Genomic DNA, 16,276 nt, shown 5'->3' on the forward strand with positions numbered 1-16,276 from the left:
GAGCTAGTGTCTGTTGGCAGGTTCATGTAATAATCAGCTCTGGGGAGCGTGAAATCTTTTTATAGAGAACAGTGTCTTAAGAAATAGATTCTAATCATGTGTCAGTTTATAGTTTTCATGCAGATGCGTATGCTAGCAGAGTAATTTTGTTGAGAAATTGAAAAGAGTCTTTGCAGGATCAAGCCCATACATCTTTTTAAGAGTTCCTTTCAGTTTTTTGACTTTTCAGGGGCAGTGAAGATTGAGATTAGGAAGTTAAGCCTATAGCCAGCATTTGCTGTTCTTAGTGACATCACGAGGACCTCTTAGAAGTAGTCCATACATCTCACCCTTCTTTCTGCTGCCTCGGGGAGCTGTGAAGCAGACTGAAAAACAACTCTCTTAGACTGCAGAAGGCATTAAGAAGTTCCAGAGAAACTTGTCAGTTTAGTAACTAACATTAACTGACTAATGTAATTTAAAAACTGAAAAAAGATTTTGCACTATGAGATATGCAGAAGCTTATTGAAAATATTTGCATGTAATTAATACCTTTTTTATATTTAGGCCTCCTAATCAAGTTTATGAAAACTTCCATATTCACTCAGTGGGTATGTAATTTTCTACTCACTTTTCTTGTAGGGATTTAGCTTGGAACAAAATTAAAATTATTCACCCCAATGCCTTCTCCTCTTTACCATCTCTGATCAAACTGTAAGTATTGTATATCATCTTCTACATTCAAATTTTCACATTTTTCTTGCAAGAGCATACAAAAGATTTAGTAACTTAGTGCCCCACTCAGCAGAAATTGAGGCTTTCTCTATTCTAATCTTCTGGTCTGTTGAATCCGTATTTAAACGCCTGCTTTCTTGTAGTTCAACTCCCATAGGTATTATGGCAAAGCTGCATGTAACACTGTGTAATCAGAGTGATTTGGGGTCCATGAAGCATATCAGTGTATCTGCCTTTCTTCATCCAATTTGTTGGCAGTTTAGTCTCTCTTAGCAGTGGGGAATATTTCCTGTTGTGTATCAGGACTAAGGAATTGGATTCGAAATTAAATAAGAAACATTTTCCAGTAAGCTTTTTTATTTCATCGTTCCTCATCTGATGAAACAGTTTTCTTCTTTAGCAACATCAACCAGAGTAGTTAGTGGTCAAAACATTGGCAGTCCAGTTTTGCAGGCCTTGTTCACAAGCCCTGCTCAGTCCTCACTAACTTGTTCCTGTTTCCCACTGTCACTGTAATGCCTCATTAAGGTGAATCCCTAAGGCATTGGGTGTACGGGAAAGACGTGAAAGAAAATTTCTCTGGAAACATCCTGCTCCATGGTTGTCACAAAGATACACTGCTGGGCATCTGCTCACAGATAATCCAGTAGCTGCTGGGAAACCTAAATTTGGAAAGGGGTGTTCATTTCTGTTGATGTGCAAAGCCTCCCCTCTGAATGCTGCACTGAAAAATGTCCATAAAGAGAATATTGCCTATGGCATCCCTTTTTGGGGGCCCTCCTCAGGACTTTCCTATGGAAGAAAGGGTGAGGGAACATACTGCCAGCAAGACATTGTAGCTTTGGTCAGTAGCACAGAACATTCAGGGAGGGTTAAAGAAAAAGCCCTTTAACGCACACACACACACAGAGCAACGCCGCGTACCAGTGTCTCCTGAAATGCTAGTCTGTAACCCTGGTCTGACCCCAGTCAGTGGTTGTTTTTACCCTTCAGCAGGAGCAGAATTTCACCGTTTGTATTTATGTTGTGAGCAGGAGGACACACAAGTGCACACACACAAACACACTAAACCAGAAAAAGGTAGAAGACCAGTCCATCAACATACCTCTTATGTTATGTCTAGCCCCTTAGATTTCAGTAGATAGTTCAAGAGACGGGAACTTTGCTGTTAACCCTTAGGCATAAAAGCATTTCAGCAGCATCAGACTCCCCTTCTTCCTCCTTCTTGACTGTTCACCATCTTAAGTATTGCCGCATAGGTAATTGTGAAGAGAACTGAAAAGACAGAATGAAGAAGTGAAGGAGAAATAGAGAATAGAATACCTCTGGCCTTCCCCTTCTTTAATTACTTTACCATTTCTCCTTGATCACAGTCACTTTTTCATTCACTGGTTTTACTTTCCCTGTTACAGAGCCGTGCTTTGAGCTTTCTTCAGCTCCTCAAACAAACCTCAGCTTAGAACTGTCGCCTTCATCTGCTTCAGCCCAGACCCGTCCTACCCTGAAACACACGTCTTCCCCGTACACCTGACCTGCTCCCTGTGGAGCTTTCTGGGCAGCTGTGCCCTCCAGCATCCCACTGAATCTTTTAAACTGTGGGAAGCTGTTCTGGTACTGGCTCCCTTTAATTGAAACAATCTAGTGGACAGGTTTTAAATTAATTTGCTGGTCTCAAAACTGGCACTATGAATGTTTGGAGGCAAGATTTGGCAACAGAGACTTAGCTAACTGCGAGGTACTGCTGTTAGCTTTCTGCTAGACACACAGGTGCATACTCCTGAGTAGTGCTGCAGCTTTGCTATGCTGACTGGGGCCTCTGTTTAATGCAGTCATTTTGGATTGAGTTAGAAAAGTCTAACATGTTTTTCAAACATGACACTTCTAGTATTGAAGAAAAAAAATGAAAGCCTGTAAGCTGATTTTTATTTGCTGTTACACAGGGATGTGTCATCCAACCTTTTGTCTTCTTTTCCTGTGACGGGGCTACATGGTTTAACTCATTTAAAATTAACAGGAAATCATGCCCTACAAAGTTTGATATCATCTGAAAATTTTCCAGAACTCAAGTGAGTATATCATTAAAACTAATAAGCCACATTTGTGTTCGTGTGCAATGGAAGGTGTGTCAGTGTGTAACGCATGTTACTTCGTATTGTCAGTCTTTGATCTGTGCTATTAAAACTAAAGCAAATATGATTAAAATGATAGACTTCTTTTATTATGCTCCACTTTTAACTGAAGAAACTATGAAGGGTTTTGAAATATTAACCCCAGTACTTGCTTAATACGAGCCACATCTGCTTCCTGGTGATATGTTTCAAAAGCTGTTAAAACAATATTGCTAGCAGCTTAGTGATATGCTCCTCTATTGGACTGTGTTTACAAAACTTCCATTATACTTAATGAGAACACAGCCAATATCAAGGGAAGAATATACTCCTGAAGTTCCAAAATATTTGCCCTCTTTTGTTTGAACATGTTTTTTGTGTAATCTTTTGATTAAGATTCAGATAATACGTTGCCATTATTTCTAAAACATTTTGATGCTAGTAATTTACTGCTGGATGCTCTGCGATACAGGAAGGAAATGTTCTCTAGAGATTATTTGCAGCTCTGCCGGTCACTGGATGACCATAAAGACATCACAGTAAAAAGAGTTTTGCCTCTGACTTCAGGGATTAGGGAGTGTCCCCTAACGCTCCTTTGGGTTTTATATTTTAATTAAAGGATGCCAAGTGCAACATATATTTTTTCCATGTTTTACTGGAAAAGGTTTGATATCATAAAATTTGAAACAATTAAACAGTGCGCACAGAATCACAGAATGGTTGAGTTTGGAAGGGGCCTCTGGAGGTCATCTTGTCCAACCTCCTCTGCTCAAGCGGGGTCACCTACAGCAGGTTGCCCAGCCACACATGGCTATTGAATATCTCCAAGGATGGAGACTCCATCCTTATGTCCTCACTAGATTTGCCTTTTGCACTGGAAAAGTCTCATGCATCTTAGCAGGCAGACAACTCAAGGAGACGTTACCACTAATGAAAAGGACTAGAGTGTTTGGAGTTATCAATAAGGGAGTCATGAGTAGACGTGTGGAGAGGATTAAACCTCTGCATACAGCCCTGGAGGGATCCACACTAGAATACAGATATAAATAGAGAGAAGAGCTGAAAAAAATGCTTCCAAGGTTAGGAAACAATGCCTTAAAAGACTTAATAAACCCAGTATTTGTGGTTTGTCACAGAGGAGATTGGGCAGTGACTTCATCACAGTGTATGAAAATATAACATATACATTCAAAGTACATTGGCAAAGGCATTGCACCTCTCCTACACTAGAAACCTTCAGATGAGTTTCAGAGATAAAGAAGCAAGTTCCATGAGAAATCGTGAATGGTTGAGGCTGAGCTTCCGCCATAGTTTTTCTTCTCTCGTTGACTTTGCCCACATGTTGAGGCAGGTGACAATTCTGAAATACTTGAAGTTTCCTTAAAAGAATGCAAACACAGCAAAATGGATTACTCCAACCTAGCAAATATATAGTGATGTATATACCATGACCTAGAGGCATAAGAGGTGCTGCAGTAGTCCTAGAATAATCCACTATTCAACTGAATTATATATAACTAAGATTTTTTTAATTCTTTTATCAAAATTATACTTTATATGATTTTTCCACCAGTAAAATTATGTGCATTGTTCAAATGCAACTATAGTGTATTTACTCTGGGTAAGGAGTTAACAAGGATATGTCAGGCAGTAGCTTAAGTCTTAAAAAAAGGTATAAAAAGTATGTATGATTAATATTTCTAGAGTTGATTAACATCTGCAAGAACAAATTCTATCCAGTCAGGAGAGAATGGGGTAAAATCCTGACCTGGAGTCTGCAGGACTTTTACCATGAATCAAAATGAGTCCAGGACTTCACACAAGATCACTGCACAGACAATGCATGAAGCACCAAACTTGAACAGAGATCTAAAACAGAATGAAATTTCATCCTTTGTAATTGTTGGAACTAGACACTGGTTACAACATTAAAGACAAATTCCTGTATAAAAGCTTCCTGCTCATCTAAATGGGTCATTGCTGTTCAATACACAGACACATCAAAGAGCTGAGCATCCTCTGCCCCACCTTCAGCAATGGCACAAGAACACTCTACAGAGCCGAGCCCAGCCTGCTATGGCAAGCTATGAGGAAGTCAAGTCAGGCTGCCAGCCGCTCCTTCCTTCTTTATCTGATGCTTTGATTTAACGCTGTAAAGAGCTCAGTGATTTGCTCCATCCATCATAACTGTACCTTCCAGATCACCGTCAACCCCATACCTTTGTGAGGTAGAAAATGACCTTGTGTTCTCTGCTGCTTAATCTAAAAACACAAAAAAAGAGGCATTCCTTGCTGCAGGAAAAAAATTATCAAGGATACAGATATCATCAGTAAGATAAGCAGTATATAAAAATAAATTTAGCCAGTGTTTCTAAAAGAGTTTAATTTGACGAAGTCTAAATCTAATCATCCACATCAAATAAGCACCAGCCATAAAAAGGACTGCTTCCAGCACTGTATGGCTGAGACTTGCTGCCTTTGGTTTTTTTTTTGTTAAAAGTCGCTTTTGCAAGAAAGGAATTCCTCTGTCACCAAGAAGAGCTGATACTAATTTCTTTGCAGTACAAAGTATGTTTTGTCCTCTGTGTTCTGGGTCCCAGTCATTCTGCGCAGTTACAGTTTGCACAAAGAATCAGAAGCATTCACCAATTTGATGTCTATATGTATGTCCTGGTAACCCAGGGGAAAAAGAAACCAAAAACACTGCAGGTTTAACAAAAGATGCTAGAAAGATCCACAGAGAGAATAAGAAATTGGAGTCTTGCTCTTTAAAGATAATTTAAAAGCAGCGCTTTTTTTTGGCTGCTTCATCAAAGCAGTGGACCAACACAATGTGAGAGGTCCACATTTCCACTGTATGACAGGCCAGCAGGATGCTAGAAGTGCAACGGCATCTGGAAATCTGTCATTATTAAGCACAAGAGCTGTTTGAATAGCCAGAGAATACATTTCTGTTAGTCCCTTGAGCCTAAAATATCCACTAGCTGTTCATTTCCCCAGCTGTACCAATGTCTTCAAAAAGGTCTGAAGCCACAAGTTGCAGTGATCACCTTGCAGAACTGTCACTGTTTCTTTTGATAAGTTTTTTGTTGTTGTTTGTGGGGATTTTTTTCACAAAAAGGGAATTTCTAGTTGGGGATCGGGGTTGGTTTTACACCAGGTGACTAGCTATGCATTAATCTAGTAATCTATGGGTTTAATAATAGTTTATTTAAGAAGACCTTCTGGGAAATGTGTTCAAAAATGTTTAATCAAGATAATCTCCTTATTTTAGAAGATGGCATGCACAGAAATGAGTTAGAAATTAAATATTTAAATCTGCTGGCATGAAGTTGCTTCATAGTTAGATCTTGGTTACCTTGAACCTTTATTGGAGTACCTTAAAAATACCTTATGTAGCTTTTTGTATTGTGTACAGGGGTACAAATTATTGTTGCTAATTCCCGATGGAAATGTAAGTATATAGACTCTAAGTACGCCAAAATGCACTAATTTAAAAGTCACTTTAGAGCTTAGGGTTCCGTTTGTTCCCTTTTGTACCAAGGTTTTGGCTAGCGCACAAGTTTAAGTCCTGTTGGCACTGGGCCTGATTCAGACTAACTTCTTTGCAGATTTCCCAGGGGGTTAGAGGTTGCTTGGAACGCTCATTATGTTAATTTACATGATTAACCTGTTGAAAGTAATCTGATAGGAGAATATAGTTCTATTTTATTCCTTTTAAGTCAAGTCAGAATAACTTCTAATCACCTCTTTATCTTTGAAGTGTTTGGTTTATTGGGCTTTTGGAATTAAGGTGAGTTGTTAGGTTTTTCTATGTACAATTGGCAAACTAAATTAAATTTCTCTACTTCCAGAGCATAAAATATATCTAAGGAGTAGTCTATAGAACTTGAATATACGTAGTTCTTCCACGCTACCCCAGAATTTGCACATCCCCAAAGGAATTAAATTCAAAACATACCAGAAATGAGCAATTTTCTGACAAAAGAAACCCTCAAAATCATTGAAACTCACTGACGTAAATTCAGTTAGGTGTTAGGAATACCAATGATCTTAAAAGAGTTAGGAATGAGCACCCAGTGTCCTGCAATGACCGTGGTCATTTCTAAGACAATTAATAAAGTAAAACCTTTTCCTCAGTGGCATCTGTTTTCACACACAGTGCCGTTCTGATTCATTCACCTTTTGGTTTAGAACACTACTTTCTTGATCTGTGCACAAAAGACAATCTCCTTTTTGCCATCTTACTGTGAAAAGAGTGGGACGTGAAAAGAGGTGGATAAAATTTGAATTCCAAAAGTTCTCATTCTCCCCACACTGGAGAAATTTCATTTGAGAAGTGATGTTTTGTTTTTGCCTGTTAGGCAGGTAGATGCAGTTGTGATCTTTAGATCTGCTTTTTGAAAGAAACCATTAAGAAAGTAACATGGGGAAACTGTTGAGTTACACTGTAAAATCATTCAAAATAATAAAATAGAAATACAGCTCTAAGAGTAACATTCACTCAACCGCAAGGCACATATCTCCCACTTTCATATCTCCCATGGAAGTGCATAAGGAAACTTCATTGTGCCTTTACTAAAATTAGCCTATAAATCATCTACATTTCTGATGTGGAGTTTTATTTGTGAGTCCTCATTTTTTATTACCATGACTGATTTTTACCCATAGGTATTTTTACTTTCAGTCATGGTTATTTAAACAAGTTCCTTTGTGCTAAAAGTAGAGGAGCAGTTCAATGCAGTAACTCTGGTGCTAGACCAGTATCATGGCATACTTCCTTATTCTTCTGCAGGGTCATGGAAATGCCTTACGCTTATCAGTGCTGTGCCTTTGGAGCTTGTGAGAGCCACTACAAAATCTCCAGCCAATGGAACAAAGATGAGAATAGCAGCATTGACGATTTTCACAGGAAGGATGCTGGGTTGTTACAAATCCAAGGTAACTGGCATCTTCGGCTTTTAAACCTACCTGAAGGCTGTGAGCAACCTGCGATGTTAAACAAATCCAGTACTCTTTTACAATCCCAGAGGCAGCCTCTCCCTCTCTCTTGCCCGATAATATGTTATTCAAGCATTCCTGTGCTTAGCAAACTCATTTTTTCAGCTCTGCATTTCAAAATTCTCACTCGCTCATCTTTCTGTCCAAATAATAACTATAATAATGTGGGAAGGGAAATCTTCCCTTCATTTGAGAGACAAGGAATTGGTGCTGGTATGTAACCCCATACAAGAGCAGGCCAGCAAAGATCCAGTTTCTTGCCAGCCTTGGAAGTAGCAACACATCCTTGGCTCTCCTGCTGTCCACATGCTTCAGGATGAGTCACAGAGCTTATGTGGCTACTTTGGCATGGCTGCTGATATCTTTCCTGGCACTTCCTGGGTACCGGAGTGTATCTGCTCTCCAGGACAGAAGACTAGTGTATTTTTCTTCCCCTTCAGCATAAAGGAAAGCTGCCCAGTAGAAAAGGACCTGGGGGTGTTGGTCAACAGCCAGCTATGACCCAGCAGTGTGCCCAGGTGGCCAAGGTGGCCAACAGCATCCTGGCTTGTATCAGAAACAGTGTGGCCAGCAGGACTGGGGAAGTGATCGTCCCCCTGTACTCAGCACTGGTGAGGCTGCACCTCGAGTGCTGTGTTCAGTTTTGGGCCCCTCACTACAAGAAGGACATTGAGGTGCTGGAGCGTGTCCAAAGAAGGTCAGCGAAGCTGGTGAAGGGTCTTGAGCACAGGTCTGATGAGGAGTGGCTGAGGGAACTGGGGCAGTTTAGCCTGGAGAAAAGGAGGCTGAGGGGAGACCTTATTGCTCTCTACAACTACCTGAAGGGAGGTTGTAGCCAGGTGGGTGTTGGTCTCTTCTCCCAAGGAACAAGCGATAAGACAGAAGAAAATGGCCTCAAGTTGTGCCGGGGGAGGTTTAGGTTGGATATTAGAAAAAAATGTCTTCATGGGAAGGGTTAAGTACTGGAACAGGCTGCCCAGGGAAGTGGTTGAGTCACCATCCCCGGAGGTATTGTGCTTAGGGACATAGTTTATTGGTGGACTTGGCAGCGTTAGGTTAACAGTTGGAGTTGCTGATCTTAAAGGTCTTTTCCAACCTAAATGATTCTATGATTCTATACGGTCTGTTACTTGACCTGTTACCTGTTACGTAGATACGCACATACATGTTACACCATCCTGCTGCTTTCTGCGCTATCTCCACTCCTGCAAACCAGTAAGTCTCAGAGTTCAGGGCTAGCCCCAGCAAGAATAGAGCCAAGAACACATGGTAGAGTGATAGCATAAGAAACACGGAAAAACTTGGGTTAATTCTTAGTAGCCTGGCACAACAGCAGGATTCATATTTTAAACTCCTTCCTAGGCAGTCATCACACTGCAAATTACGTAATGGCGAATGTACCTGTAAGTGATTATTTTCAGAGAAGTGATGGTGCCAACTTTTTAAATAATCCTGAGTACAGTAATTCAAAACCAAGTAGGCAAGTCTGCTTCTGCTCATACTTTGGAAGGCAAAGGGACAAGACCAGGCTTTAAATGCTGCAGACATTTTTGCAATTTGCACTAAATTTTTCCTGAAAATTGCAGTATCAAATCTGAGTATTTTGTCTCCCATAGATGAACGTGACTTTGAAGATTTTTTTCTTGACTTTGAAGAAGATTTGAAAGCTCATCATTCAGTGCAATGCTCACCTTCTCCAGGTATGAAACTGCCAGACAGGTAGGAATCCAAGCACAGTGCTACCAGATATTCTAGATGCAGAACAAACTCTCATTCAGATACTAGGACAGTAACATGATGTTCTTCAATAATTTGCTAAGATTAATACAAATACATTGCACAATAATATAAAATTTTGCACTGCAGTCCAGAAAACTATTGCACTACTAAATTTATCTATGGGTGTAACAAAAGTTTTAGCCAGTCTTCAGACATATCCTCACTCCAGGCCCCTTTTCACAGGAATTGATCCCTTTATCAGGGGAATGAGAGACCAAAGACTGTGTTCTACCACTTCACAGATGATAAAGGGGAGCGGATTCTTTGTTCACTCCGTCTTTTGCAAAGCTGAAGTAATTCTTCTGAACTTCACTGAGTTATTCTACACTTGAGCTTACTGAACAACACACAGTTTAGTTCAATGCCTAGGAAATACCAAACGCTACTGTACTGATGTACACAGTCTATCACAAAGGACCCCCGACACTGTCATTTTCTTTATAGAGTAGTGCATCCCTGGCTTCTCAGTGTGGCAGTAAGGAAAAAGAAATGCCTTGATTGAATTGCAAAGCTACAGGCCACCAATTCCACTGAAAGTCTCCTTTAAGGCAAGGAAAGAAACATGTCTTTGGAAGGTCGCTTCTAGCTTTAGCAGCCGTAGTCCTAAGTTGTGCTTGCTTGATTCAGCAAACATCTTCCCTAGCTATTCTTTCATTGTGAAACATGGGCAAAAAAACCCAACTTCAGCATTCATTCCAAGCCAAGATTCTTGTTTGTAACAGCAAATAATAATAAATTTTTAAGTTATGTAAAGAGGAATAGAAAAGGCAGGAAGCCAAAGAATTAAGAACCGTTTGTCCATCACATATTCTCCTATGGCCTAAACTACTGAGTTCACAAAAACGTTGCTGTCTTCAAGGCTATATTATCACCAGACCCAAGAGAAAATTGAGCTTCCATGTTGATCTTTCAAATGGTATCTCAGAAAAACCTGCAAACTGACACAATAGATGGTTATGCCTACTTGATGGCAGCAGCTCTAGTCATATGGAGCACATCTCAGCTGCGGGGTTTCTGTCTTCATGGAGAAGCACGGACCACTGTGAAGGACTTGCTTTGAGAGCATAGCTGGCTCGTACCAAGATGAATAATGTTTCTCAGACTGGAGAGCATTCAGTTTCAACCACACAGCATATGCACCTCAGTTCTATGAGAATACATAGCAGGCTTCAATCTTAATGACCTGACTTCGGCCACAGGTCATCAGAAGCCCCTCCAAAAAGTCAGCACTTCCAAATGTAAAGACAGCCTCAATTTTCTTGGACTGTGTTATAAGGTAGCCAAAGTGCATCTGTCCATACCCATTACATCACCCTTCACCAAGACTCGTTAGCAACCTGTCCTAGTTCAGTGAGAGGTATCTTTTTCAGCTTTTTTCACACACTGACAACCATCACAGCATTTCTTGAAACTACAGACTGCACATCCACATTGCACTTGTACTGCTAGGCAAAAAAGAAACCCATAGGCTATTTGGGTTGAGGGACAAAGACTCATGTACCAGTACTGCAGCATGCATATAAGCAGCATGTTCTCAAGGTCTGGGATTACTCCAAAGGAAGAACAAATTTCCAGCTCCCCTTTTGACTGAAATTCACTGCTTGACTGTGCTGGGAGCACACAAGAAGCATGAAATGTAATGTCTTAGAAAGCACAAAATCATTTTTTAACTTACATGGATTTTCCTTGCCCTTTTTATTTTGTCATTTCAGGTCCCTTCAAACCATGTGATCATCTGTTTGGTAGCTGGCTGATCAGAATTGGAGTGTGGACCATAGTGGGTTTGACCTTTACTTGCAACGCATTGGTGTCTGCTACAGTTTTCCGATCTCCATTGTATATGTCCTCCATAAAACTTTTGATCAGTTTAATAGCTATTGTAAATGTCTTGATGGGTCTGGCCAGTGGAGTACTAGCTGGCGTGGATGCATCAACTTTTGGTAGCTTTGCTCAGTACGGAGCACAGTGGGAAAGTGGAATTGGTTGCCAAATAACTGGGCTTCTCTCCATTTTTGCTTCAGAGGCTTCCATTTTCCTCCTTACCCTAGCTGCACTTGAACGTGCATTCTCTGTAAAGCACGCTACAAAGTTTGAAACAAAATCTTCCATTGCTAGTGTAAAAATTGCCATTTTCTTTTGTTTTATGTTGGCACTAATCATTGCAGTGATACCACTCCTCACTGGGAGTGAGTATGGGGTTTCCCCGCTTTGTTTACCACTACCATTTGGAGAACCCACCGCTATGGGCTACATGGTGGCATTGGTATTGCTGAACTCCCTTTGTTTTCTGGTAATGACTATTGCTTACACAAAGCTCTACTGTACTTTAGAAAAGGGAGAACTAGACAACATTTGGGATTGCTCTATGGTCAAACATATAGCCTTGCTACTTTTTACTAATTGCATTCTTTATTGCCCTGTGGCCTTCTTATCTTTTTCCTCCTTACTAAACCTCACTTTTATCAGCCCAGAAGTGATTAAGTCAATACTGCTAGTGATCGTCCCACTGCCCGCATGTCTAAACCCGCTCCTTTATATACTTTTCAATCCACACTTTAAGGAGGACTTGGGAAGTCTGCGAAAGCAAACCTTGTTATGGAGGAGATCAAAACATGCTAGTCTGATCTCTGTGAATTCAGAAGACATAGAAAAACAATCTTGTGACTCAACACAAGCATTGGTAACCTTCACAAGTGCCAGCATATCATATGACATGCCTACCAGCAATTCACTAATGCCATCGTCTTATCAAATGACAGAAAGCTGCGATCTTTCATCAGTCGCATTTGTTCCATGTCGCTAGTTTCAGTGGCAATACAGAAAATATCTATGTTTACAATTTCTTTAATCCCGAAAGTAAGTATGGGTGTGTGTATACAAGCTAGAGAGTGCCTCTGAATTATGGTTACACACATCAGAAAACAGATAATGACAAAACTTGCAGCAAGCTGAAAATTCAATACTTGAGCCTTCTCAGCCTGCTTACAAAATGCTGGGATGAAGAGAGAAACTGAAAGCTGCTGCAGTTTGTGCAGTTGTATCAGCTGCTCTCTTTTAAAGTAGCACTACTCAGAAAGGGCATCAGTTGGTCAAGAGCAAAAATACCATGTTAAATCGGTAAGCTTTTTTTCAAAGCATCACCTGGTACAGTTTATTTTCAGGGATTGGTTGGGGGGTTTTTTCCCTTTTATTGTTATTTGGTTTTAATAATAGTTTTTCAGTGCCATGGTTGTTTTTATAAGCATCTATGTATGGCCCTCATTCAGCAAGGTACCTAAATGGAAGAGTAGTCCTGCTGAAGTCCTAAAGGTTTCTGCAGAAGAGACTCTGATGACTTTCCATGTTTGATAAAGCTGACTAAATAGTTTAACTGTCATTGGGTTTGGTTTGTAGAAGTCATTTGACTTGACAAAGCATTTTTAATTGTCAGCTAAACCTACAAAATTAACATGGTGTGAAAGAAGTTAATCAAGATCCTGTTAAGCACTTCAAATATAATTGTAAATAGCAAGCCATTGTCACATAGATGTTTTTCTATTGAGGTTCTGCACAGTTTGGTCCTGAATTGCTACCATACCAGTAGAATTACTCTCAGAATTACTGCTGATAAAATTGGCAGATGACTCGTAGAATTTGAGTGTGGAAAATACTGCATAGAAAGTCATCAATACAAGAAGACTGGCATGCTGAAGGCAATTAAAGGACACCAAAGACACTCGCATAGCAACATTCATTTAAGGTCATTTGTCTAGGAACAAAAGCTGTAGTCTTACTCATGGCATGATCTATGTCCTGTGAGGCATGATCCTAGAAAGCCTCTAGTTCATGGTCACTAGTCAGTTGAAGATTTAGAGGCCACTGTGTCCAAGGCAGTATCAAGTAGGAGTGAAGAGACTGTATGATCGGTGTTCTTCGTGCTGATGCAAGCACTACTGGGCTATTTCAAACAGCTCTTGCAATGACATGCTGTAAAGAACATTGTGAAGTTGAAAAGGATATGAATATCATAAATTTAAAGCAGCTTAAGAAGTTATTTGATCACAGTTTATAAGTAGCTACTTCTGGGAAACAGAAATTTGAAAGCAGAGGAACATTCAGTCAAGAGGAGAAGAGTCTGGTAAGATTGACTAGAAGTTGACATTAGGGTTATGCAGCATAGAAATAAATGTGCAAATGGTTGACAGTGATGGTCATTAGCTAGTGGAACTATCTGTCACCAAACATGTCTAAATTCGAATTGGATATATTGCCAAAAAAGGTATTGGGGCAGCTATTGGAATTCAGGGACTTCTGATGGCTTTAGTTTAGGAAGAGGTTAGATTAGATTAACACAGAGTTCCTCTCTGGCTTTAAATCTGTTAGTACTCTGCTGAATCAAGGCATGTATGTTTACACATCCTAGGCATCCCAGTTACAGAGAAGAGACTTCAGGTCTTTGCTAAGTGTACTGTTAAAATTCTCAGACAACAGAGCCACCGTCACTTCCCTAGGATATCAGTCTTTGACCTTGGTCAAGCCATCAGGGGATATTCCAGTATTCTTTTCTCAGAGCTGGCACTTTTTGCTCAAGCTGATCATTTAAGACACAAAAGTGCACAAATTTACTTTTTTTGTTGTTGTTAAAAATAGCTCCCTGAGGAGTAACATTTAATACCCCAGTACTCACTGCTCAGTTAATGGCCACTCAACTTCCAGGTGAATGAGACTAATTTTTTAACATTACCAAGGCTAGGCCAGCCCAGTAATTAAGGTAATCAGTTACAGATGATCTCTGTTGTTCATCTGGTACTGTATATAAAACTTCCTGGGACTCAAAGGATGGATTTTCACAATGAAGAATTTGTTGCCAACAATGGATATGCCTTGATTTTCTTGTCCATTCACACTGGCATATTTTTAGTTTTGCAGCTACAGATGGCATCAGTTGACTTTGGCTGACATGTTCATCCTTCAGGAAAAAAAATGAACCAATGCCGAAATTATGTATGATAAAGTCAGCTGAGTACTTATCTTAATCCTTTATCTCTTGTGGCTTTTGAAGCAGTGCAGCATACAGCTGGAGAATGATGCCTGAAACCACTTTGGATTAAACAGAGGATCAGTCAACCATTGCACAATACCTATTACCATGTTTACTTAGCTTTAATTTAACCGGGGTCCATCTGTGCTGCACTGCTTAATGTCAGTGAAATTCCTTTCAGCTCGCTATATTTAAGAAGTTTGTAAAGTGATTTGAGAAGCAAAATAATGTTATAATTCTAAAGAGTAGTTAAAGAAAGCTTCTTTTATCAGAACTTTTTTAGCTTGCAGAAAGTCCTAAAGGCTTTGTGTCTTATTTTTATAAGCATGTTTGAAATATTTTGATCAGATATTTTAAACTTGAAATTGTTAAAATTCATTTAATAGATTTTTAAAGTAAAATGTGTAAATATAGAACTGTATTTATTATTACAGTGAAATGCAACCACAGTAAAGGACATGAGATTAAGCCCTGTACAGTTTCATATTGATATTTGCTATATTTTCTGCTCATATATATTACTAAATTCATTATCTGTAAATAATATAATGTAAATGTGTAGTGATTGTAAATAGGTGACATGCTTTCTTTTCTATCAGTGTTCCAAACATATGTAAGTTGTAATAAAATGTGACTAAACAGTAAAGAGCATTTAATCAGGACCTAACACCTCACAAAATTGTGTGCATCCTCAATTAATCCTTCCAAAGTTGTTATAATACTTACACCAACCTCCCCAGATGTCCAAAATTCTTGGCAAATTGTGACTTACAGGTTGCGTGCTGTCATTAGGTGCCCAGGGAGCAAAAATATGAAGAATAGTGTTTCATTTCAACACAGACTAAAAGTCTTTTACCAAAACTTCACTCACAGACCCTTATGAACACATCCTGCTCCCTGTGCACGCTGTCTGTACCTCAGTGACGACCTCTCACAATTGCCACGTGCGAGACTGGCATGTCCGACCGTGCAACGAGGGCGCACATCGGGTCAGGCGATGAGCGTGCCTGAGTTACCAGCAGGCTTCACACCGTACCGGACCACGTGAGAGATGAGGTTCTGCTGCACTAAGCTGCTGCTTCTGGTGAGACAGCAAATTCTCCCACATGCTTCCTTATTTTCTCTCCAATCCCTTATGTGGCAGATGAAGCAAACGGGATTACCAAACAGCTGGCAAAGTTCATCTGATACGCGGCAGAGAGGCAGTAGCATCCTCACATATGAAATGCATAGGATGCAGATGCTAAGGGCAAATGAAAGGTGAGGCCCAAAACATGGTGCTTGGCAAGAGTCAGGTTGCTCAGGCTGCACTAGAAGTTACAGCTGAGTTGAATTTTAAAGACAGGCAGCAGCTAAGCACAGTCATGTCATCATGTAGGCATCGAGGAAAGGTGAGACAGCGGATGCATTCTTGTTAGGAGGGAGGGACTGCAGCTTAGAACAGTTATATGTGCTTGGTTTTTCAGAGACTGTGATTCTGTGAAGTACATGAAAGAAACAGGTAAAATGTGAGAAAGCAATCATTTAGTCAGGAATTCACTCCATATGGTAAGTAACAAATTACAAAGATAAGAAGGAAGGAAGGAAGAGAAAGAAAGAGAGAGTCATGGTTGTAAATTGATTTTAGCAGGGAGTGTGCAGGTTCTCAGCTGGA

At 40.0% G+C, this 16,276-nt stretch overlaps 1 protein-coding gene across 5 annotated transcripts in view; it reads left to right on the forward strand.

Annotated features, from left to right (window-relative positions):
* Window positions 1-15,301, forward strand: part of LGR5 (leucine rich repeat containing G protein-coupled receptor 5) — a 94,057-nt gene extending 78,756 nt beyond the window's left edge. For all 5 annotated transcript variants that reach the window (XM_054812998.1, XM_054812995.1, XM_054812997.1 and 2 more), the window contains 5 exons: window positions 622-693; window positions 2,655-2,780; window positions 7,618-7,763; window positions 9,440-9,523; window positions 11,315-15,301. In XM_054812998.1, coding sequence (XP_054668973.1) covers window positions 622-693; window positions 2,655-2,780; window positions 7,618-7,763; window positions 9,440-9,523; window positions 11,315-12,405 — 1,519 coding nt within the window. In that variant the 3' untranslated portion in view covers window positions 12,406-15,301. The remainder of the gene's footprint in view (window positions 1-621; window positions 694-2,654; window positions 2,781-7,617; window positions 7,764-9,439; window positions 9,524-11,314) is intronic.
* Window positions 15,302-16,276: the final 975 nt, after the last annotated feature.

The sequence above is a fragment of the Grus americana genome, chromosome 1 (genome assembly GCF_028858705.1).
Source record: "Grus americana isolate bGruAme1 chromosome 1, bGruAme1.mat, whole genome shotgun sequence".
Taxonomy (NCBI): domain Eukaryota; kingdom Metazoa; phylum Chordata; class Aves; order Gruiformes; family Gruidae; genus Grus; species Grus americana.